Genomic DNA, 24,137 nt, shown 5'->3' with positions numbered 1-24,137 from the left:
TCGGAAATTCTAATGATGAAAGGCAGAGCTCAGCCCTCACTTCCCCTTTCTGCACAGTGCGGTGCTGGGTGCCACGGAGCGGAGCGGTCCTTGCCAGGAGCCTGAAACAGACATGGATCAAGAAACCCTGGGCAACGTCGTCCTGCTGGCCATCGTCACCCTCATCAGCGTGGTCCAGAACGGTGAGGGAAGCCCCTCCCTTGGGGCGGATTTTGTTTCTAGTTGTTTGAAAGTCAGGCTTACACACTTGTGTGTGTGCGTGAATGTGTACACGTTTGTCTTCTCTGTATTTGGATCTTTATTTGAAAGTCTAGGGGTGTGTGCATTTCTGTGTGAATCTGGGATTTTCCCTTCTTCCCAGTCTTTCACTTTAATGGGGATGACTAATCACATCTGTAGAGCCGGGGCAGCAAGCTGGAGGCTGCACCGACACCCACACTGAAGCGTCTGCAATCAGCATTTCAGCTGTTAATGACTATGGCCAGAGACCGGCTGGAGGGCAGGAAGCCTGGAGAGGGGCCGTCAGATACATGTCCACCCGGACCCTGGCGTTTACTAAGTGCAGCTGGGCGGACTTCAGTGCACTGGGGTTACCCATCACCTGTAGGCTAAGAAAAGAGTGAATTCGGATGGGGTGGGGGGGATTTCACCTTATCATCATCTTACCTCTGTATTGCTTTTTTTTTTTTCTTTTGTAGGAACATGTTCTTTGTAATACTTTCTCTTCCTCTGGCAATGTGCAGTTTTGGAAGTATTTTTTGTAGGCGTTATATACTTAGAGAGAGAGAGAGCGAGGATGATTTTCTTGTTTGCAGTTGACATTTCTGTTTGCCCTGCTGTCACTAAAACAAAGCAAGGTACCTATAGCTGAAAAAGGCAGGACTGGGTCAAACTTTCTCTTTGAAGTTCTGAGTTAGACTGCCTCAGACTCCTTTTAATCAGCGTCTCCAGAGTCTTTGCGATTTCCATTTATTAAGAGAGAGAAAAAAGGAGAGAAATTACTAAAGGCAGCTCTGTCCCTTAATGGTAGTTCCTGAATGTTCACACACTCTCACAGTTTGGAAAACTAGACATGCAATCAATTTAGGATATTCTGATACTTTCCCCCAACTTGAGTGTGGTTAGAGGCTGGCGATGAGCTTTCTGGACACAGAACAAGGCTTCCCTTGGCTGCCCCACACCAGAGAGGCCCAACTTTGCATACTTCGAGTATGTCTCCTTTATGGAACAAGACTTGGCAGCTTTCTGATCCAAACATTTTCATACTAAATCTCACACAATAGACTTGCAGCTCAGAGAGGGGCGCCTTGGTCTCGTCAGTTATCAAGGGATTCATTCATTCAACCTACAGACACCCACAGCAGGGACCCCGCTCTGTCTGGGAAGGGTCCTGCATCCGAGGGGATATAGCAGCGAACAAGGCAGCTCTGGTTCCTGCCTCCTGAGAAGGAAAGGGCAGTGGGAAAACGTGGGCAGGCAGGTAAGCAGGAAGCCTGCAAGGCCATCCTGGTCCCTGCAGAGGCAGAGGCTTGAGGGGGTGGGCGGGCACTGCTTGTTCAGCTCTGTGTAGGCTCCCCCACCCCCCGCCTTCCCCCTCATATCCATCCGTTTAGTTGACACGTGTCAGTGGACAGGAGCCAGTGTCCCCTCAGTCGCCCGTGCAGATGGGGCTAAGCAGAAGTTTGAGTCCACTCTGAGCTGCTTCCTCTCAGTTCAGAGCTGAGTAGGGGAAGCTGTGGGGTCCCACCTGTGAAAACTGGGTCTCTTCATCTCTCCTGAGACACACCAGAACCGGGCCCTGGTCTGTCCAGTGGGCCCTGGGCTTTTCCGTAGAGGTTCAGCAAACCCTGAGCAGACCTGAGGTGGACAATGAGATTTCTAATTATTTTTGGCAAAGGAGATGAAGTCCTCTTCTTGAGTGTGACGGTGACGAGGGGAGGAGAGATGATAGATAGCCATCTGTCTGGGTTTTAACTACAGTGTTTCGGCAGCCATTTCAGACGGGTGGCGACAGAATGTAGTGGCCTCACCACAGACTCCCATGCACCGCTGAGGCTTCCCGGTGGGGGAGACAAGTCTGGCCCAGCCTGCAGCCACTGCTTTGGGCTGAGACTTTTCCCCCTGGGCAGACAGATGACTGCAGTGTGTGTATATATCTGTGTTGACAGCATGGCCCCCACATCACGGCCTCTGTCCCTCCCCAGTCCCCCGTGAGCAGGGAGGGCAACATGTGGGCAGAGTGACTTTTTGCAGAGCTGTCCCACCGTGCTTGGAGGAGGGACACACTGCTGCCCTTTGGAAGCCACAGGAGGAGCCCTTGTGTCCCCCTTAAGGGCTTAGGACAAGCCACACCCTGCTCTGAGGCAGAGAGCAGGGCTCCTGCGATGCCGAGGTCACCCTGTGAGGACTTTTTGTTTCTAACTGTTAAATGTGCCCATGCAGGGGAGCAAGAAAAATTCAAATGACTTGGGAGACAACACCTCTGCCTGCTTTAACCATGAGAGTTTAGGCAAACACAAAGGTCCAAATGTAGGTCCAGAACCTCTCTTTGCAATTCTAATTAACCTCAATGTTGCAACCATAGAGCTACCTTATTGATTGAGTTCAGAAAATATGCAAAAACTGTGCTTTTTCTCCCTCTGGCCCCCCCCCCCAATTCCATTCCAAACCCTTCCTGTTGGTTTCAAGAACTGCTTTCATGTTGTTGCCAGGCACGGCGCACTTTGTCCTAAGACAAGGAAGCCCAGTCCAGTGTCTGTGCCGGTGCTGGGAGCTCTGCTCTCTGTACGTTGTGTGAGCCTGATTCCCCAGGGAGAGGCCAGAGCCCGCCTGCCTGGTGGCACTTCCTCCTCTGCCTCCCAAGCCCTCTTTCATCATCAAGATCTTTGAACTCGTGGCCCGCTTCCAACTTGATCCAGCAAAATGCAGATTTGGAAACACAGAACAAGTTTAAAGTACGTTGTTCCAAGAAAACTGGACCAGAACTACCAAAGTCCAGTTTCTGAGGGAGAGGAGAAAGGTGCTTTTCCAACAAACAGCACCCAGAGAGCCTCCCGACCTCTTAGGCCAAGGTGCCAGTAGCTTTGATGTGAAGCAAGCCTGGGAAACACAGACGAGGGGAAAGCGATTTCCACAGGAAGCCACGCTAATTAGCTTGGGAGGAGAGGGTGAGCTGAGGGGAGGGACCCTGAGCCTTGCCTGCAAGCCTGAATGGTGACAGCAGAGATTTGTTTTTTTAATTTATTTAAACTTTTTATTGAAGTATAGTTGATGTTCAAAATTATGTAAAGTTACAGGTGTACAATAGTCACAATTTTTAAAGGTTATACTCTATTTATAGTTATTATAAAATATTGTCTCTATTCCCTGTGTTGTACAACATATTACTGTGGTTTATTTTAGGCATAATAGTTTGTATCTTTCAGTCCCCTACTGGGTGTTGAAAGTGGGATTCAAACCTACTCCAAAGAGCAGACATTTCCGCCGTGCACACTGCTGCAAATTCATTCACTCACACGCACACAACTTGGGGAGTTCTCTATTGTAACGAGCTGAAATCTGTTGTCCTGTAATTTCTATCCACTGGTCCTGCGTCTGTTCTTTGAAAAGCTTCACCTGTGCCTGCTGCCTCTGTGTTTACAAAACCAGCTGTAACATCCCTTCTTCAACATATTTCTCATGGGACTTGGTTTCCAGACTCCCTTGTCCTTGAGTTTCCCCGCCACCACCCACCCCAACCTGCCACATTCTTTCTAAGATGCAGGTAGGTGTTTTCTGCGTGGGGAAACTGTTCCTGAGATCCAGACATCAGTTCTATTAAAATAATCCATGTGTGAGTTATTCTTCTGGGGATTTGTGTCACACTGCTGGCTCATACTAACTTGGTGCTTAAAAATCTCAAGATCTTTTAATGTGATCCTGAGAAAGTTTTCTGACCCTCAGTTTCCTCAGTGGAGAAGTGGCGTTATTAATACCTTCCACGCGTAGTGGCTGTAGGTACTGCCTGAGATGGCAACACAGGCAGAGTCGCTCGCGGAGCCCGGCATGTGGTAGGTTCTAGGTGACGACTGCAGCCTTCTCTCTCTGTGTCTCTTTCTGTCTCTCTGGTTTGGCCGGATGTTAGCAGCTGCCCAAGAGAGGTGTGAGAAAAGGGGTCTCCGCGTGCACAGCTCCTGTAATATGGTCTGGGATAGTAGAAGTTGGGGTGTCAGTGTTCAGTGAGGAGTCGGCATAGATGACCCAACTCTTTCAAGTTTAGCTTAGGAGGAAGGAGAAGGAGACCCTAGTGGGACACTGGGCTGAGGCAGGCTTGTTTCTGTTTCATTTTGAGGGTGGGAAAGATCTGAGTGTGTTTCGAAGGTAAAGAGAAGGAGAAAATAGAGACTGAATGTTCTGGAAACGGGGCAAACACTGATGAACAAAGACCTGAAGATGGTGGCAGAAACGAGGACAAGATGGCAGGTGGAGGGCCAGCCTGGGAAAAGAGGAAGGAGTTTGTTCTCTAAGTAAGCAGAGGAAGGAGAGGCGGACTCGGAGAAGTACAACCACGCTGTGCAGCTGGTTGCAGACATCACCTCTGCCTTTCTTAATACTGTCCCTGTTTACATGTTCAGAGGCAGCGGACGTCACCTTGCGTTCTGGGAAGACAATGATCAGAATCTTCCACTGCCTTCTATGGTGAGAAGAGACATTGAGAACGGACTGTTGGATACTTAAACCCTGTGTAGCTGATGGAATCCCTGCAGTGAGTCTCAGTGTGACAGTAAGGGGATAAACATCCTTGTGTGCACAGCGGGCTTCCAATCCCCGCTTCCCTGCTCCCCAGTGGAGTGACTCTGAGAAAGTTATTTCACCTCCCTGAGCCGTATGCCCTTGTCTACAAAGTGGGGGTGGTACCGCCCACTTCACAGAGCTGGTGCAAAGCCCAGTAAAGGAATATAAGTCAGGTGCCTACCAGCGCATCTGCAGGGGGGTAGACCCCCCTCCACACAAGCTAGCCCTGCAGCTCTGCTCAACACGGGCACAGTTCCAGAAAGGAAAACACAAAGGCTTTTATTCATGTATGCAATTGATAAGGCATCTTTCTCCTATCTTTTTGAGGAGGCTCATGTGAAGCTGATGAGAAGGAATCCTGTGAGTGGATCCTTGACAGTCACACGTTTCCTTTTTTCACTTTCGAAATAGGAGTCAAGGGAAAAATAAGAGGGGTGGGGAGAGAGAGAGACCTTCATCCCCTACCCCCGACGTACAGTCTACAGACAAGACAGATTCTGCCTCCTCGGCATCTCTGAATCCCACAGGGGTCACCCTCACTAGCTCCTCCTGCTTCCCATCCTGGGTCTCACCGTCTAAACACTCCCCGTGCGAAAGACCGAGTGGCTGTCTGACGATGCGGTTCCTCAGCTTACACTTGTCAGGAGCTCCTTCTTGCTTTTGAGATGGAAATAAATTCCGAAGTTCTTAACGTGGCTCTCATCAAGGTCAAGGTCACGGTCACACTGCTAAGTCCGGTGGGCACTTCTCAGCCACCATCTTCTCCAGCTTGGCCCTCTTACTGCCTTCTTCTCGAGGCTCCCTCCGGCCACCCCGTCCAGTACTCCCAATGGCCCTCATCATGCTACACTTTCTCTTCTGCCCAAAGCCCAGCACACTGTATAGTTTTAATTTTTGCACTTTGTTTCCTGTGTGTGGTCTGTCTCCTCTGCTTGTATCCTCTTCAGAACGTAAGCTCCTTGGGCCAAAGCTCTTTGTCTGTTTCGTTCTCGGATGCAAGCTGAGTGTCTGGCACATGGCAAGTGACAACAGAGAAATGACATTGAAAGAACAGTTCACCACCTACTTCTTTGGCCTCATTTGCAGTTCTGCCAGGTTCCCCACCCCTTCCACTGCGCCCCTTCCCCCCCAGTAAGCTGGAGGTACTGAGGTTCTTGCCTCTGAATCTTCGCCTGTGTCACTAGAGTGGCATGACCTCCTCCCTGTCCCCTACCCCCTCCATCTGCTTGGCCACTTCCTACTTGTTCTTCAGATTTTATCCTGCATGTCACTTCCTGTAGGAATCCTGTGACCCAAACACTGAATTAACTTGCCCTCTTTGATCCTTGATAGCTCCATGTTGTCTCTCAGTCTCATCTTAGCATGAGTCCCTCTGTACTTTCTGTGCTTCTCTATTTCTTTCGACTGTGGGATCCTTGAAATTGGAGGCCATGTCTCACTCACCATTGTTGCATCACCAGCACCAAACACAGTGATCAGAAGAGAGTAGCTCCTGAATAAATGTTTGCTCAGTAACATTTGACAGAGGACATTTAGGGCTGTGAAGAGGTCCAGTTAAGGAAACATTTAACACGCTAGTAATGTGATACCAGGCTCGTGAACGTGCTGTTATAAACCAAATCCAAACCTTCCCCCTGCAGGGTTCTTTGCCCACAAGGTGGAGCACGAGAGCAAGACGCATAATGGGCGGAGCTTCCAGAGGACGGGGACACTCGCCTTTGAGCGGGTCTACACTGCCAAGTGAGTCCAAACCCTGACACTCTGACTTACAGAGAAGGGGCCTGGGCACAGGGCTTCTCTGCCTGAGTGGCGGCCACCTTGAGACCACATGTCTGCCTGGGCCAACCTCCTGAAGGCCGGGGAGGCGGGGCTCCCAGGGAAGGCTGAACTTCACCTCAGAGACTCTGTAGACACTCTTCATCATCTTAGCAACTTCTGGTGCTTAAAGAAGGTGGGGTGTGGGGGTGGGGGCTGGGGAGTGATCTCCACAGCCAGTCACTGACCAACTTCCTGGCCAGGGTTGGGGTGGGGGGTTAGTCCAGAGGTGCTTTCATGAAAACCAGCCATGACTCACCAGCCGGCTTCAGAAGCCACAGGCGGGACCGGCTGGCAACAGCCTGCCCTCAGCGGCCCTCAGGGCCCCTCGGCGGAGTCCGGAGGGGGCTCCAGTGCATTTCCTAACCTGGGTCTCCTTGAGCAACCAGAACAAGAAGAGAAAGAGTGGGAGGATTATGCAACTGCTTCTCCACCTCTCATCCTTTACTTCCGAATAAAAAGCTGTTTGAAAACACCTGAACAACTCTGCAAAGGAGGTGGGTGCTATTTGGGATGCAAATCCGAACGGATGTTACTCAAACACTCATTTTCCTCTCTGCCGAATGCGTTTCCACAGATGATTCAGTCAGTGGCATGTCGCCTGCTTCTCTGTGCCTGTGGCCAGGGGCCTGTCAGAAAGGAAGGCTTTAGCAAGGAGCTGGCCAAGGAGCTGGCCTTAGTCTCGGCTTGGAGGTGACTTTGATGTCACCAGAGATCCTTCCAAAGGGGGAGTCATGGCCACACAAAAATGTCCTTTTAGAAAGGCAAGAATACGATCCATCTGTCTCCTGCCCGCCTCACCCGCCTAGACCCAGCACTCCTGTGTGGTCTGATCGCAAAGAAATCCTTCCCCAAATGACTTAGAGAGATTTCCATCTTCAGTGTATTAACCCTCAGAATCAATGGGAGAAGTTTAAAGATGTGAGTTAAGCCTTTTTAGATGTTCACATATACAGGGGGCAGGGACAGTGCCTAGGGTCACATCAACCTCTCCGCGCTGTTTGCTGGGGGAGGGGGGAGAGGTCCCCTCAGACATCCACGTGCAAGAGGGGCCAAGATGGTGTCCTCGATCAGGGGTGACACTACCACCTCCCTGGAAACGGAATCGAAAAGAACATTAATACTCTTCTACGCTTCTGGTTTGGAAGAAGCAGCTTTTTTCTGCCCAGATCACTACATTCTCACCAGCTCCACTGTGTTCTTAGGAACACAGCTCGTCCAGTTTGGAGAAGTGGGGCAGGGCTGGTGAGAGGCGACGTTTCCATTTTGCCAGCAGTGAAGGAGAGACGGAGCAGACCAGGCTGTCTGGCTTCTGCCAGTCCCCCCAGGAGTGAACTAGCTCTCCATCTAAGAGGCCACTGTGCTGCTGACACCTGGTCCCCACCGCCAGCCTCCAAACTGTGTTAGTGCCGCTTGGTGGTGGCTGCGCTGTCATCTGGAAAGGTGGCTTGGAAGTTCTGCAACGACATGGGGTTCCTGAGGGCAGAAGGCACTGGAGGAGAGTGATGGGTGGTCGGTGCGGCCCAGGGGTCCCCACCGTGGGGGTGCTGCAGCCCTGCTCCCGAAACCCCCGACTCACACTTACCCTCCCAGAGAGCGGAGCGGGTGGAGACTGAGGGGAGGAGAGAGAGCTGTGGAGAGGTAGGAACTAGGTGGGGTGGGGGGAGGAGGAGAATTTTCTGTAAGATAAGGTTACCCAGACACGGCTGTGGTTCTGTTACAAAGACCGCTTCCTCCCTGACCCAGCGAGCGGTGCGCTGTGTGTGCCCGCAGTGGGCCGTGGAAGGGGTTGCTGATCAACGCAGAGGCTGCTGCCTACCGGCCAAGCCGGGGCTCCCAGTCTGCTCGCCTCTGCCAGGAAGCTCCTGTGAAGTGTTAGTCCAGTAGAAAGTCATCCCCAGTGCTCGCATCTCCAGGAGACTCCAAAACGCCAAGGAGGGTGCAAGATGAGCCATGGGGTCCAAGAAGAAAAGAACGTGTGTTTAATCTTGCTATCTAAAAATTAGGGAGTGAAATTTGACTCAGTTTTAATATACAGATTGAGAGTCTTGTGTGTATATAATTTATACACAAATATACCTGTCATAGGACCGCACAATCAAAACTGTTGGTTGATGGGGTGTGGGATCATAAATGTTTAGAGACCGTATGAAGGGAAAATAGCATGAAGAATAAATGGTGCTGGGGGACTGAAAACCTGATGCATATTTTTCAGCATAAAATATGACTGTTGGCTGATATAGGTAGCTGAAGATTTGAGAGCAGCTGATAAACAGATGTCCCAGCCAGGGGAGGACCCCAGCTCATACTCGGGTCGGTGAATGGGCTGCCCCACCACCCAGCTCCCTCGAGAGCACACCTGAGTCAGGGTTTGAGAACTAAAAGGATCTTGACCTTGACTTTCTGTTCATGTGTCTAAAACATAGTTGAAAGCCCTGTCCCCCGCTGACAAACACAGCCAGAGCAGTCGAAGTTTGATTTTTGGAGGAAAGTCTCCGTTAACTGAGCTAAGATTCTTCCCCATGAGAGCAGGTGAGCACAGGTGGCAGAGAGTAGATGGGTCTCTGGAGATGTGCCATTTTCTAAAATGTGCCCCATAGATTACAAGCGTGCGGGCGGATAACAGGTGTCACAGGGAAGAACAGGTTCTGTACAGCGAGACTGCTGAGAACCTTTAAAGTACTAAGAGACACTGTGATCCTTGGTTTTCCAAGAAGGCGAGGTCTTATTTAAGTACAGACAGCCCTCCTTTTTTTTTTTTTTTTTTCGCAGAGCATAGCAAAGGTATAGTGTTTCACAAAATGCATTTTAGTAGATGCCACCCTGAGGGGTCTTCTCCCCTGCACCTCTCAGAATTCACTCTAGACTCACTTCTAAGTAGCGTGGATTGTTGAATTATTTCAAGGGGACATATCTACATTGATACTATTGATTAGTATTGAGACTATAACTATTATTAGCGATCTTTACTTATTTTAAATGAGCCCAAATTAACTAACAAAACATTAAGTGCTTCTATAGCGCATTCCCAAAGGCAGAGAAGTATGAAAGGGAAAATCGCAATGAGTCCTTTGCTCCATAAAAACACTGACAGCGCAGTGCGCCTAACTGAACACAGCACAGTGAATTGTCGCCAGATCTGCTGAGTAGCTCATTGTTAGACCTCAAGAAATGACAGACGCAATGAGTTTGTCAGCTCTGTCTTGCAGGAAAAAAATGGCACAAATGAATATTTGGGAGAATAATCTTTGTCAGTAGGAAAGACATTTCCACTGGGGGTTATAAGAAGGAAGAGGCTGGAGGAGTAACAGCCACCATTTACTGGATGCTTAGTACGAGCCAGGCACGGCTTTATCTCACTGTATCCTGATAGCAGTTCAGGGAGGTAATTCTCACGTCTCCATTCACCTCTAATGGATGAGGAAATTGAGACTCAGGGAGGCTAGGAAATGCACCCGCAATCACACAGTCAGAAAGCAGTAGACCCTGCGTTGGACCTGGGCTCTGTGACTTTAAAGAACACACAGGCATCCTCTGGGCCCCAAGAGGCAGCTGTGTCACTGACCAAAGCTGCTTGAATTCAGCCCCGCAGCAGCCCGCAGTCAAGGAGGGGCATGTGTGCATGGAGCTTTGGATGGCAGACGTGTCGCAGGTCCTGGATGGGGAGGGGGCCTAGCTTGAGCCAGGGTGAGAGTTAGGACTCTGGGTATATTCTGGGCATCATCCAGAAAAAGGCCCATTTTCTTAGCGTTGGGAGAGTTTCGTTGCATTCCAGGCAGACCATGTTTTATCAGGGACCATGGTGACTTGAGCTAATAGGGAGGAATGCCTGAATGACTGATCCAATGTGTCCAGTCACTGGACAGTTCTCTCTACGAGCAGATCCCTTGGACAATAAAGAATTCTTAAAAATTTTGCATCACCCAGACAAAATCACTACTTCAAAACAAACAAAAACAGAAGTATGAGAATGAGGGGAAGCAGGGAGATCTTTGGTAGTGACAGATTTTCAAACTGTTGGAGCGTCAGGTATTAGATCCCATCAGACATGGAACATCATTCAACTACAGAAAAAGGAGTTTTCTCTCTAGTTTCCTTGAGCTGGGAGATGGATCACGTTCTCCGTGTGCTGAGGCTGCAGTTTTGTCTCTAATAACGTGTAAGAAGAGGTGCGATGCTCCTGTTTGCTTAGTGGCTGCTACAGTTATCACTGTGCGGCTTGTTTCCTCACTAAGTGTTTCCTCCCAAATGGTTGATTTGAAAGGGGCTCCTGCCCTTTGGCGTTTATTGCGTCCATAGGTCAGTGGAAATCTTGGGCTTCTGAAGTACCTGGCCAGGTCAGCAGAGCTCTGCTGCCTCCCTGGTGCCCGTATCCCAGGACAGGATACACTGGTCTCTTACCTTTTCCATTCATTGACTTCTCCAGTAAAGGATTTTTTGACCATCAGAGAAACATGAGGGCCCGCATGGCCAGAGTTAACGTCCCAGCCTCTCTGGGTGCTCTGCAGGGGACGGACCAAGGGCTGGTCATTCCAGAGTTCTCAGTGCTACCAGCTGAATCGTGAGACCCTATCAATTTGAGCGAGGGTTCAAGACTGACTTTTAGGAGGAAAATGATCAGTATCAGATCAAGAAGGATCCAGATGAAGAATCCAAGGGAGGAGTTTGATGAAAGGCCAAATATATTTTGAAATTGCATCTTTGCTTTTACGTAGATAGTTTGAATGACCTTAGACCAGTGGTTCTCAAACCTGAGTGCGCATCAGAATCACCTGGAGGGCTTGTTAAAACGCAGATTGCTGGGCCTGTGGGTCTGGGGAGGGCGTTAATATTTGCATTTTTAACAATTTCCCTGGTGATTCTGATGTTGCTGATCCATGAACCACAACTTGGGAACCAGTACATTGGACCATCGACTCTTAGAGTTTAAGTGGATCTTAGAGTTATTAATTATTAGTCTCTTAGTTTTACAGGTAAGGAAACTAAGTCCAGAGAGCTTGCTTTGCCAAAGACAAACAGCTGGTTAATGTCAGGTCAGGGCCTGAATACTCGTCATGTGCCCATTCCAGGCTATTTCACTGCCCCCCACTTCTGCTTCTGTGTCTTGTCATGTTGTTTTTCCATGGATGTGTATATTCATTGTCCTGATCTGGACTGTAAACTCCTCAAGAGGACACTCAGGATTTAATTTAGTACAGCAAACCTTGTTTTATTGCAGTCCACAGAAATTGCATTTCTTGTTTTCTTTCTTTTTTTTTTTTAACAAGTTGAAAGTTTATGGCAACCCTGCATTGTCAGATGATAGTTTAGCAATTTTTAGCAATAAAATATTTGCTTTGTTTCTTAGACATAAAGCTATTACGTACTTATTGGACTATAGCATAGCATAAACATCACTTTTATATGCACTGAGAAACCAAAAAAAAAAATCATATGACTTGCTTTATTGCTGTATTTGCTTTATTGCACTGGTCTGAAACCGAATCCACGATATCTCCAAGGTGTGCCTGTGGAGTTGAGGAGGTAACAGACCTGGTTTTAGAATCATACTGACCAGGGTGTGAATCCTGGCTTTGCTACTCTGCAGCTGGGTGGCCCTGGGCAAGTTATTCAGTTTCTCCAAGATTCAGTTTCTCAGCTGAAACATGAGACTAACTGTGGTAGGCAGAGTAATGACCCCCAAAGATGTTCACATCCTAATCCTGGGAACATGTGAATAGGAGATGTTACATTGCAAGGGGGAATTAAGGTTGCTGACCAGTTGATCTTAAGACAAAGAGATTACCTGGGTGGGACCCAGTGTAATCACAAGGGTCCTTTAAACATGGGAGAAGGAGGTAGAAGAGCTGGTGTTGCAAAGACATGATCAGCCATTGCTGGCTTTGAGGTTGGAAGGGGCCACAAGCCAAGGAATGAAGGAGATTCCTAGAAGCTGGGAAAGGCGAGGAAAGAGGGTGGATGCAGCCATACTGATACCTTGATTTTGGCCCAATGGGATCGATTTCAGACTTCTGACCTCCAGATAATACATTTGTCTTGTTTTAAGCCACTGAGCTTGTGGCTACTTGTCGCAGCAGCCACAGAAACCTCGTGCAGTCACCACATGTCCTGCGAGGGTTTAAAGGGGACGAAAAGTGTTAAGATGCCAGCCTGAGAGCCCCTTCCACAGAGACAAGGACTGAGCCTTGCACACAGAAGTTGTTCCATCAGCAAGATAACTTTCTGAGCGCCGGCTTTTCTGAATCAACCCGGTTCCTTTCAGGCTTGAAGCTCGCCTTTCCTTCCTCGGCCTGACCCCATGTCTGAGCTGACTTGTGTGTCTGACATAAAGCTTTCCTTAGAGTTGGATCCCTCTCCCCTGTGGCCCCAGCCCTGACTGCCGCCCAGCCTTGCTGTCTGCGTTGCTCACTTTTCAATTCCAAAAAGTGCTTTGGCATAGCTGGGAGTGGAAACCCTGCCAAGGCGAATCCATCAACAAACCGGGTCTCTGATGGGCTTCACCGAGGAAGGGAGTAAATGGATTCTGAACATGTGTTCCCCTTCCACCACTGTCTGTTTCTGACGTGGCCGCTGCCCCATTTATCAGGTAGATTTCAGTGGAATTATGAATGGGGTTTGTGCCTCTGAGTGCTGGTGATTGTTAATTCAGGGTTTCAGGTAATTTTCAGACTGCACTGCAGTCCCCTGTCTTCTGATTTTTCTCCTTGTTTATTTATTCCACAGCCAAAACTGTGTTGATGCATACCCCACCTTCCTGGTCATGCTGTGGAGTGCAGGGCTTCTCTGCAGCCAAGGTAACCCAGGCTTCTCCTTGTGTGTTCTCTTTCTGAAACAAAGAGGTTTGAGTGCAGGCTTTTTGTTGAAAAGACTTTGCCTGACCTCCAGCTCGGATCCGTGAAACCCCGGAGGGGTGAGAGCCCTCCAGAGGTCACAGAGCGGGTGTGGTAATGCATTGCTAACGCCTGCTCCCCAGCGGCTGGTGGAGAGCAGCAGTGCTGACGGGCAGGTTTTAGGCTAAGTGTGACTCAGAATCCTTAAGCAGAGTTAGCTCAGATACAAGGGCATTATCAATGAGAGCGCCTGAGGGGTCTATTCTGGGATGGCTGTCACTTGGCTGTCCTGCTAATAGGCGCCTGGCGTGGTGGTCCTCCTTCGGGCCTGGGTCCAGCCTTCCAGGTTATCAGCAGCCCACAGTCTTGACTACAGCAAGTTGACTCCCAGAGTTGATTTAAAATGCTGTGGAAATCAGTCTTTTTGGTCCCCTTTGGAGACTGGCTTTGTGTCTGGTGAAGGCTTGGCGTGACCTGGCCGGCTTCCACACAGTGGCCCAGCAGTGCATGAGAAAAGGCCACTAGTGTCCTCTGATGAACGATTTCATCCTTCACCCTCTTACCTGTTCTATAAAGTAGGTAGAGTGGAATTATTTCCCCCTGGTACCTTTGAGGACACTTTGATTTAGGGAGATAAAGTAACTTGTTCAAGGATGCTCAGCTGGCCAATGACAGAGCCAGGATGGGAGCCCTGGTCTTTCAGGCTAAATCCTGGGTTCCTTCACAAGTATCCTCCTACTTTATTCGTTTCCATAAAAATATGTATCAAACACCTACTATGTGCCAAGCCCTGTCCCTGGATACACAGTGATAAATAAAACAGAGATGGTGGTAGAGCACACAGCAGATGGCAAGATGGTCCAGAAAATAAGTGAATGGATACATTATTGCCAAGAGTGAGACGCGCCATGAAGGAAAAGAATAAGGTACCATGGTGGAGAAGAGAGTTGAGGGATGGTAGCAGAAGCCACTCCCGGAGCACCATGTGGCCGCCTCCTGTGCACCAGAAGGCGATCTGTAAGCTCACCATTTATTTCCCACTTTCTGTCCTCAGTTAAATAAGAAACATGTCTGGCATGACTTGAAAAACCAAGTCAAACTACACTTACTGTAGGAGTTATGATTCCTTTCATGTCTTGAGTAATACTTGGTATAGATGAATGTGGAATTGTTCTAGTTAGATAAAAACAAACGGGGTCTGAAAGGGCCTCAGGGCCCTGGAAATATGCACTTTCTGCCAAAACAAGTGCTGGCATTGCTGGGAGACAAAAGTGTCACTAACCCCTGTTCTATAACCGTCATTTCTTACCAATATGGCAGATTGTAGGATTTTTTAGGTGAAAGGAGCCCCAGAGATCATTCCAGCCCAAACCCATCACTTTATAGAGCAGGAACCCACACCCCAGGGGAACTTGCTTACATCTGAGAATTTTAGACCCTGGATTAAAACCTGTGACACCCCTCCTGGTGACCCAGCAGCCCAGGCCACACCGGAGGTGGGCGCCATTCCCTCCAAGAAGGCAATGAATTAAGCCACTTGGCACCCTGATTTCTCTCAGATCATGTTCAGTTTAGTTCCCAGTAGAAGAGAGACTGGCCGGTAAGTAAGAACAGAGCCATCCAGAAGGGACCAACCAGGAAAAAGTTTGTCCAAGGTGAACTGTGAATAGTGACAATGTTGTGACCTTCAGAAAACAGGCAAACCTCACAAGCAGTTTTGTGCTTCTGTTTTCTTATCTGCCACATGACACTAGTATTGGGGGAGGCAAGGGGGAGTCATGGGTGAACATGGGCCTTGGGGGCAGACAGATTGGAGGCACCTCCGAGGACACTCACTGCTGGGTTGTGACCCTAGGATGCTACTCACCTTTCCTAGTCTGTGTCCCCATTTGTAAAACAGGAATAACTGTGTTCCCAGCATGACTGAGACAGTGTGCTTGAAGCCCCTGCCACAGTGCATGACACGCACTGGATTGAACCATATAAAACTGCCGATATCTGACTCTGTCTGACCCACAAAGCAGCACTTTCATACACTTCCACCTAATAGAAGTAAATAAATGTTATTTTTCTAAAAAATATTTTATTTTACTTATTTTTTGTTTTGGGGGTAATTAGATTTATTTGTTTACTTATTTATTTTGCTGGAGGTACTGGGGATGGAACCCAGGACCTCATGCGTGCTAAGCACGCGCTCTGCCACTGAGCGCCACCCTCCCCCCATAAACGTTGTTATTGATGGTGCTGGTGGTGGTGATAAAGCTGTGAAGTCAGACAGACCTAGTATCAGGTTTTGCCTCTTCTTGGTCCACCTCGCTGACCCTTAGTCACTCATTTGACACACGTTTTGTAAGCCTGTATGTCCAGGCGCTGTGCCGGGCACAGAGACGGTGGCCAGCCAGAGATGGCTACCCCTGGGGATCTTTTGATCTGGTAGGTGACTCTGGGCAAGTGGACTTCCTTGAGCCTAAATGTCTTCATCTGTCAAGTGGTGACGGTAATGTCCTCCTTACCAGGCGGTTGGAAGGATCAGAGACCCAGGTACCTAAAGGGCCCGGGGCAGTGCCTGCACATAAAAAAGTACTCAATCGATGCTCTTAATTTGGTATTTGAATAATGCTGGGGGGTTTCAAAGAGCTTTTATACCCATACTTCTATTTCAGCCTCATAATAATTCCTGATCAGTAGGGAAGCTGTCGTCAGCCCTTTGTCCAGATGTAGAATTAGTTAAGCATCAGCTCCCAGTCATCACAGTCCTGGTGGGGCTGGGCTTTCTAACTCTCAGCTCAAGTTCATGGCTCCGAGGGTCATTTGGCTTGTGGATATTCCTCACAGGGCTGGAATGCAAGGGGCATTTCTTTCCCTAGAGATAGTTTCTGAATGGTGGCATCTGTTCAGAAAAGATCAAGCGCTGAGAGTCCGGGAGGCCCACAGGTCAAGGGTGTACTTTGAAGAGAACCAGACTCAGAGCGGGGCTCAGGGTTCAAGTTCAGCTCTTCTCCCAAACACACACACACACACACACACACACACACACACACACCCCAGCTGACAGCCTTACACAAGCCCCTTGACCACTGGAGCCCATATTCCCACATCTGGAAGTAGAAAGATGATACCAGCCATGTGAGGAGGACCCCAGTTAGACAGGGGGTATGAGAACACCCTGTAAACTACACCATGACGTCAGCACAAGGAAATACGACTATCATTAAAGGTCTTTGGTTTCTTCCAGCCCGAGGCTCTTTGCTGAACTTCCCATCAGCCCCAACTGTCAGAACCCGAGGGCCTCTGCTGGATTTTGTGACCAGCGTCAACTGCATGATGACTGTATTAATGCTGGGCCAGCAGCATCGTTTGGCATCTGTGACACTGACACGGGTGTTGTCCTTTCTCCACTAGTGCCTGCCGCCTTTGCTGGGCTGATGTACCTGTTTGTGAGGCAGAAGTACTTCGTCGGCTATCTGGGAGAGAGAACTCAGAGGTAGGCCCCCGGGGCTGTTTCAGAACCGTGGAGAGAGTCACAGTTTTTCAGCAGGAAGAGCGATCATTCACACAGACCATTAAAGCCCACAGTTAACCTGTGGGACCATGTGGGGTTGGAGGGCGGAGCTGCCTAGGAGCCTTCATCCTTTCCTCCTTGGACTTTGCTAGTTCTGAAAATGCAGCTGGGGCACTTGACTGGTTTTCCCATGAAAAAATTCTTCTACATGCTGTTGGGCTCACAAAGGATGCTTTAACGCATTCCCTGCAACCCCACACCCTCCACTCCCACCCTGCAGAGTCTGGGGCTTGAATGAGTTCTGTGTCTGGCTCCCCAAGGCCTTCATTGAGTGAAACATGTCATTGTTTGCCTAGAGAAATGAGAACTAAAGCCTGCACCTTGTGATAAGTTCTCTTGAGTAACACATCATCCGGAGACCGGCAGGAAGAATGTTGAGAAAGTAGGGTACAATAACGTGCGGCAGACAGAGGGCGTGGCGAGAGCCAGCACCGCGTTGCTTACAGACGTCGCCCGGAGCGGCAGTGGTACTTTGACTAGACCTGGGTTGGGAAGTCTGGATGTTAGTAGAATAAATGCTAACACTCACAGAAGAAATGTTCGAATTACAATGTGCCACCGGTTCCTTAGCAATCAGAATTCCCAGTGTACCAGAAGGGCTCCAAGGGCCAGAAGGATGCTCTGGGAGCCTGCCGCCCACACACCGACCCCAGCCGCCCCATCATTCTTCTCCCTTGTCTAATTTCACATCCCTCTCCGTCTGTCACAATAGCACCCTTTTCTAGAGGATAATGGGCTCTCCGTTGAGAGAGCATCCTTCAGCCGTGACAAAGGCAGCGACATCCCAGGAGGTCAGCAGGTGAAATCACTGCATCTGGGGAACCTGGGAGCCTGCGAAGCTGAGTGGTTTCGGGTGGTTTGAGGGGGAGCTGCAGCCGGAGAACGTGGCTGTCCCCCCAGCCGCCCTCCCCTAAACCCGTCTCTCCCTCCTGTCTCTCTGGAGGCGTTTTTTATTTATCCTCCCAAACCACAACTCCATTCCCTCTCTTACCCTTATCAGAGCTGTCCTTGGTGGTCTTCATACTCTTTTACCCTGGAGAGCCTTTCCCCAGAGGTTTACCTGTTGTCCAGAGTCGGAGGAGACGGAGTGTCTATGGATGAAGTGACAGGGTTCTGCTCTCCTGGGCTGGCTCCCTCTGCTGGCTTCCTCATCCAAGGTCCCAGGGATTCAGCCCAGGCACTGGTCTCCTCTTCATCCATCACCCCTTGCCTGAGATCTTCAAGTTGCTTTAATTCTGAGGTCATCTGAGAGGCATCACAAAATATGTCCATCATCCAGAGGCTCTCGTCATTTTAATCACTACTAGCCAATGTACAAGAGGTGGCAAAAAGTAAACAATGGATATAGACTTAAAACTTGACGCTTCTCTGGACCTCACTGAAATGTAAATGGCCTAAGCGCTTAAGTCCCTCCCTGGCCCCCCTGCTAGGCGGTAGTAAAACCATCCCAAGGCCCCTCAGCCCACTGCCTGTGCTGGTTCCGGACCCTCCCCCGACGCCTGCACCGGTAGCGTTCATTACTACCCAGTCCTGCTGCTCTTTCCTGCCGGACCACACGTGGCCCCACAGTGCTTCTAACACGGCGTTCGGAGCAGCCGTCAGCAGTAGGAGTGCTGTAGGCTAGATGAAGTGTCTGATTCTAATGTCATCAAAATATAGCCTAAGGGGCTCTGTGGTCAGGCCAAGGGGCTTTTCAGTTCTGCCTTCTAGAAACTACTTGCTAATCTCCCTTCTGTCGTGGAATGTCCTCCTCCCCCGCCCCCCTTCTGTCCCTGGGCTGGGTCACCCTTGGACTCTGCAGACACCGTCATGCCCGTGGGCTCTGCTTTGGTCCCTAGCCTCACTAACAGGCTCCTTCCCCAAGACTTTCTTCCTTGGCCACTAGATAGCTTTTGCTCCTGCCCAGAAGTTGCATTGACCCTGCCCACCGGAGAAGTTCCAGGGTCATTTTTGGTCCTGTGGGTGGGTAAGTCATTCCTTGATGTACCTCCCTCACCAGAGCTTCAGCGTTCAGGCTCCAGGCTGCTCTGCAAGGACTTGACAGCTCCGTCCCCTCTTCCTTTTAGAAGTTGATGGCTCTTATTCTCAGTCCTTCATCCTACACCCTGACCCCTGTCTCCTTGTCCTGATGAGGGCATCTGCACCCCCTTAACTACACTGCAGCATAGGGTGAATCTTAGTTTCTTTTCCTTTCATTCTGAGCTACTATCTGGGCCCAAACTCAATGGCAGTTGGCATGACAAGACTTACTTGCCTTTTGTCACCTACCTGGCATCTAGGCTGCTCTGTCTTCCTGTCACCTAGAGTGCTGCCTGCTGTCGGAGCTCCCACTAAATTCCTCTTTGCAATTTGAAGTTCTCAGTTCAGTGCTGGATGGGCAAAGATTGATAACTCGAGGCCGGTGAACCCAGGTCAGCCAAGCCCACCTTCTCCTCACTGCCCATGCCCCCTCGTTCACTCAGCATCTGTTCAGGGCCTTTACTGACCACCTGCTCTGAGCAGGCACGGGGGCAGCTGTGAGGTGGTAACAGTCAGCACAGCAGAGCCCTTGCCCTCAGAGAGACCCGGGGTCTCCCAGAGTCTGGGGCACCGTGCAAGACCCAAAATAGTGAACTTACAGAAATGACCATGGACACAATTTTCAAAAGAACTGACCCCTCACAGCCATTTCTCCCCTTAGCATCAATATGTCAGAGTCTCTGCCCCCGCCCCCCAGTAAGTGGACCATAAGGTTACTTCACCAGGGGTGGGAGACAAACTTGCTACTTTTGGAGCCCCTGGGGGGAGTACTTGGGCATCAAGGCTGGTATTTCCACAGTGAAACCCACCAACCAACCGCACCAGAATCGCCTGGGGTGCGTGTTAAAAACAGATCCCTGAGCCCCACCCTGGACTCATGGAACCAGTATCTCTGAGGCAGGGCCGCGGGAATCTGAAAGTTAACGACTTCTTCAGGTTAACTTCAGAGTTGGAGAATCACTGAAGGCGGTTCGTGCTTCTCTTCTGAGAATGATTCATTCATTTCAAAAAAATGTACGGGGGACCCGATCTATTGGAGACGAGTAAACGAAGGAGGCTGTATCTGCCCTCACAGATCTTACCATTTGCCTTCCCTTTAGAAGTTACCAGATTAAAAGTGCTATTTCTTTATTGAAAAGAACAGGATTTTAAAGCCAGAGGGACTGTAGAGTTTTCTTGTCTACTCCTATTTTGTGTGCATTTCTGTGTGAGGCAGGGAGGCTTGGAGGCTTGGCCAGGGCCACACTGCAGTGATGGGGCTGGAACTCGGGTCTCTGGATGCCCACGATCACCTCCCCCACACCACAGAAACTCTTCCTAGGAGTTTCGGGCACATTCAAGATGGGAATTGTTCGGCATATTGCATCTTCCATGTTTCCATGTGGGCTGTATGCCGTGTGTGGAGGGCACGCTTATTTCAAAACTAATAACCAAGTCCTAGTCTCCAGACTCTGAAGGAGCCCCAGGAAGTCAGCGTGGTAGGAAGAGCAGGACCCTGGCCTCTTCCTGGCTGTGACCTTAGGCAAATCACTCAACCTGTCTGCTCTCAGTTTCCCCACCTGGAAAACAGGTTAATAATAATAATAATACCTCACAGAAGGGTTCTGAGAATTAAATGAAGTCACAGATATAAAACACCTGGCCCCTCCAGGTGCTTAATAATTCAATTCTGACCTTCCCCACCCCATGTAGAGAGAAGTGCTTATCGACCGTTAGAAACAAAAGAGAAAGCTTGGTAATTCAAAGGTTAACGATGCTGCGAGTGCACTGAGGCCCCTGGCTCTTCCTCTGCTCTCTGCTTCACGTGAGGCTCTCCGGGGCTTTGCTGGGTCTGGGGCAGGCATCTGCACACACCAGGCCCACCTCCCAGGGCCATGGCCCGTCTCCAAGCTGGAGAGACTTAAAAGTGCAGTGAATGAAGGGCCAGAGCTGGGGACCTCCATTCACACTTAGCCTTGCACGTGCTGGGTGTGTGCTGAGTTCTGGAAGAGTTAAAGCACCATTGCCCCATGTCCTTTAGGGGAGATGTGCCTTGGGTCCTTGGAAACACCCTGCCCAAATCCAGAACACCACTATTTCATCAGAAGGCACTCTTGTTTCATCCTTCACCGCAGATTTATCTTGAGCACGTTCTGAAATAGCTTCACAAATCACTTTTCCTTGTTTCTGTAATGAGCATATGGTGGCCCCATTCATGTGATAAATCTGAGCCACTGCAATATTTGACTTATAACAGTTTAATTTCTCTGAAGCCTCTCTTCTCTGGCTAAAATAGACTCCTTTACTTTCTTTCCACTTCCTTACCAACATTAGCAGGTAATTCTGTCTTTGTCTGTGAGGGCCACCTTAACAAAATGCCACAGACTGGGGGGCTTAAACAACAGAAATGTATTTTCTCGCTGTCCTGGAGGCTGAGAGTCCAAGGTCAAGGTGCCGGCGGTGTTGGTTTCTTCTGAGGCCTGTGCCCTTGGCTCGCAGATGGCCGTCTCCTCCCTGTGTCCTCACATGGTCTACCCTCGTGAGTGCCTGTGTCCATATCTTCTCTTCTTGCAAGAATACTAGTTATAGAGAGTTAAGGTCCACCCTAATTTTTATTTATGATGATAGCATTTTACCTCAGTTACCTCCTTACAGACCTGATTTCCAAATACAGTCATTCTGAGGTCCCGGGGTTCAACATGTGAGTGGGGAGAAGGGACAGAATTCAGCCCACAACACTCTCTTTTGGGACCAAACTTTTTTCCCCAATAAAGAGATAGACTGTCTCACTTTAAGGGCATGACTGTGAACAGAAAACCAAGGAGAGAGGACCCCAGCTGGCCAAGGAGCAGGGTGAGGAGCTCTCAGCTGGCAGTGCCTCTCAAACTTTGACGTGCCTGTGAGTCACAGAGGGAGCTTGTCGAAACGCAGATTCTGATGCAGGAGATCTGGGGAGGATCTGGGAGACTGCATTTCCATCAAGCTCCCTGGTTGGTCCTGGAACACTGTGAGGAGGGAGGGGGTCGGTATTCAGCTGTGGAATGATGGTCAAACTCTTGACAAAGGAAAATTAGGAGTTACGTGATGCATCTTTGGGTCCCTTGCAAAAAGATAAAAGGATTTTAACGTTGAATCTATGGACACCACATTCTGCTCTCTGATTATAGCAGGATGGGCTGAGCAGCATTAAGGCACAGGTTTGGATGAGCTGGCTGTTCTTGTGGGGCCCTCCTGATTGCCAAAGGGTCCCCTTGCCTTACTAACAGCCTTAGTGACCCATTTGGCTGGACTTTCCAAACGTACTAGCGCCACACAGATGGAAGCAGCAGAGGAGGCGGGGAGCCCGGGCGGCCGCTGGCTGTGCACAGCGAGGTGGTCACGTGTCACTGGGGAGCTGCCTTCTGACCCCAGCTGATGCTCTGTCTAAGCAGCTTAGGATTTAGAGCCTCTGTGAGAAGATGCATGGACTAAAAAGTCTCCCTCCCCTGATTCACTTAAAATGTAAGGGCCTGCCTTCCGTCGCTGGGGGCCAGCTCTCATTAGTGTGAACATAAATTATTCCCAGGCAGCCTCAGGAGACTCAATCAAGCCCTCAGATGCCAAAGCACCTCTTAGATTCCACCAGCCTTCCTGGCTCATATAAACCGTCCCTTCTCACATGGAGACACTGAAAGTCCTACATCAAACACAGCTGCCAGCAAGGCTCTTACCGGCGCCCCTGGAGAGGAGCAGCTGTGGGGTGGGTCTTAGGGAGCCCACGGGTTCCTAATCCGCAGTCCTAACCCTGATGACCAACAGAAGCCACCACCTTCACGGCATCAGGAGCCGGAGTCCTGACAGCACTGCGGAGCCCTAGAGCAGAGCCGCCCTGATGGTGATGGATTTTGAGGCTCTTTAACTTGGTTTTGAGGTAGATGCAACCACTAATAATAGCTAAGACACTCCCATCCTTCATGTGAAACAAATGGAGCATTCCTGAGTAAAAGGGGCTATAATTTAAACCCCATGAATCTCAAAGTGATAACGTTTTTTGTTGAATTGGTGTCATTTGTGCTGCTTCTACAGTTTTTCCCTTTCCTTCGCTTGCAGCACGCCTGGCTACATATTTGGGAAGCGCATCATCCTGTTTCTGTTCCTCATGTCCCTCGCTGGGATCTTCAACTACTACCTCATCCTCCTTTTCGGAAGCGACTTTAGAAACTACATAAAGACGATCACTACCACCATCTCCCCTCTCCTTCTCATCCCCTGACTCTCTGCCGAATACCGGGTGGCTGTGCGCATCTAATCAATACCTAGAAGCCACCATAACTCAACCTGTTAAAAGATGCAGCTCCTCATTAGAGAGCTGTAAATCTCAGCACCCTCTGGGCTTTGCAGCTTGAGTTAACCTTGCTTTTCCTGGAAGAGACCATCTGTGTGTCAGCCCCGCCCCCTGCACATGGCCGTGGCCCCAGATTTGCTCTTCAGATCCCTTCTGTGTGTTTCTTGACTTGCCCTGCTTTCTGAAGATGTTTTGTGATCAGATTTGGGTTTTAATAAAATAAAATGCAGACACGTGTTAGAGGCTGGTGGTTGAGTTTTTTGTGGGTCTATTGCTATGGTTGATAAACTAGTTTGTTTTCCTTAATGATAATTTTTAAAATGCTATAATTACACACACAGACACACACACACACATGCCTGGAAGGTTGCCGGTGGTCAGCTGTGGTTGATTATCTCTGGGTGAAGAGGCTTGGGGGTAAGTTTTATTTATTTATATTTCCATGTATTATTTGAATTTTTTCGTGAGCAACTAATACGACCAAACAAAGAAACAGACGAGATACAACTGAAGATTGCCTTTTCTGGGAGGCCTTTCCTGACTCCAGGTTGGTCTAGTGTTGCCCCCTGCCCTCCCAGAGCACCCTCGGCACACCCCAACCACAGCAAATCCATATTACAATGTAAAGATGTTTATTAGAATGTGTCACCCTTCCCCACTGAATCATCAGCTCTTGAATGTCCCTGAGGTCCTATTCATTTTGATTTTCTTGTGCCAAGCTTAAAGCCAGGCACATACATAGCAGGCACCTAGGGGCTCACACTATTTGGGAGCTCAAAAAACATCCTGTACTGTAGGCGTGAGTTTTATGAGATTAAGATGTGGTTTTCCCCAA

The 24,137-nt window shown here is 49.4% G+C and overlaps 1 protein-coding gene across 1 annotated transcript; it reads left to right on the top strand.

Annotated features, from left to right (window-relative positions):
• On the top strand, positions 1 to 23,542 carry ALOX5AP (arachidonate 5-lipoxygenase activating protein). The gene is made up of 5 exons (XM_010977126.3): positions 1 to 182; positions 6,414 to 6,513; positions 13,312 to 13,382; positions 16,821 to 16,902; positions 23,068 to 23,542. The coding sequence occupies exons 1-5, from the start codon at positions 113 to 115 to the stop codon at positions 23,228 to 23,230; spliced, it is 486 nt and encodes a 161-aa protein (XP_010975428.3). The 5' UTR covers positions 1 to 112; the 3' UTR covers positions 23,231 to 23,542.
• Positions 23,543 to 24,137: the final 595 nt, after the last annotated feature.

This window comes from Camelus dromedarius, chromosome 13 (genome assembly GCF_036321535.1).
Source record: "Camelus dromedarius isolate mCamDro1 chromosome 13, mCamDro1.pat, whole genome shotgun sequence".
Lineage (NCBI taxonomy): Eukaryota > Metazoa > Chordata > Mammalia > Artiodactyla > Camelidae > Camelus > Camelus dromedarius.
This window is presented reverse-complemented; position numbering and strand designations above follow the sequence as displayed.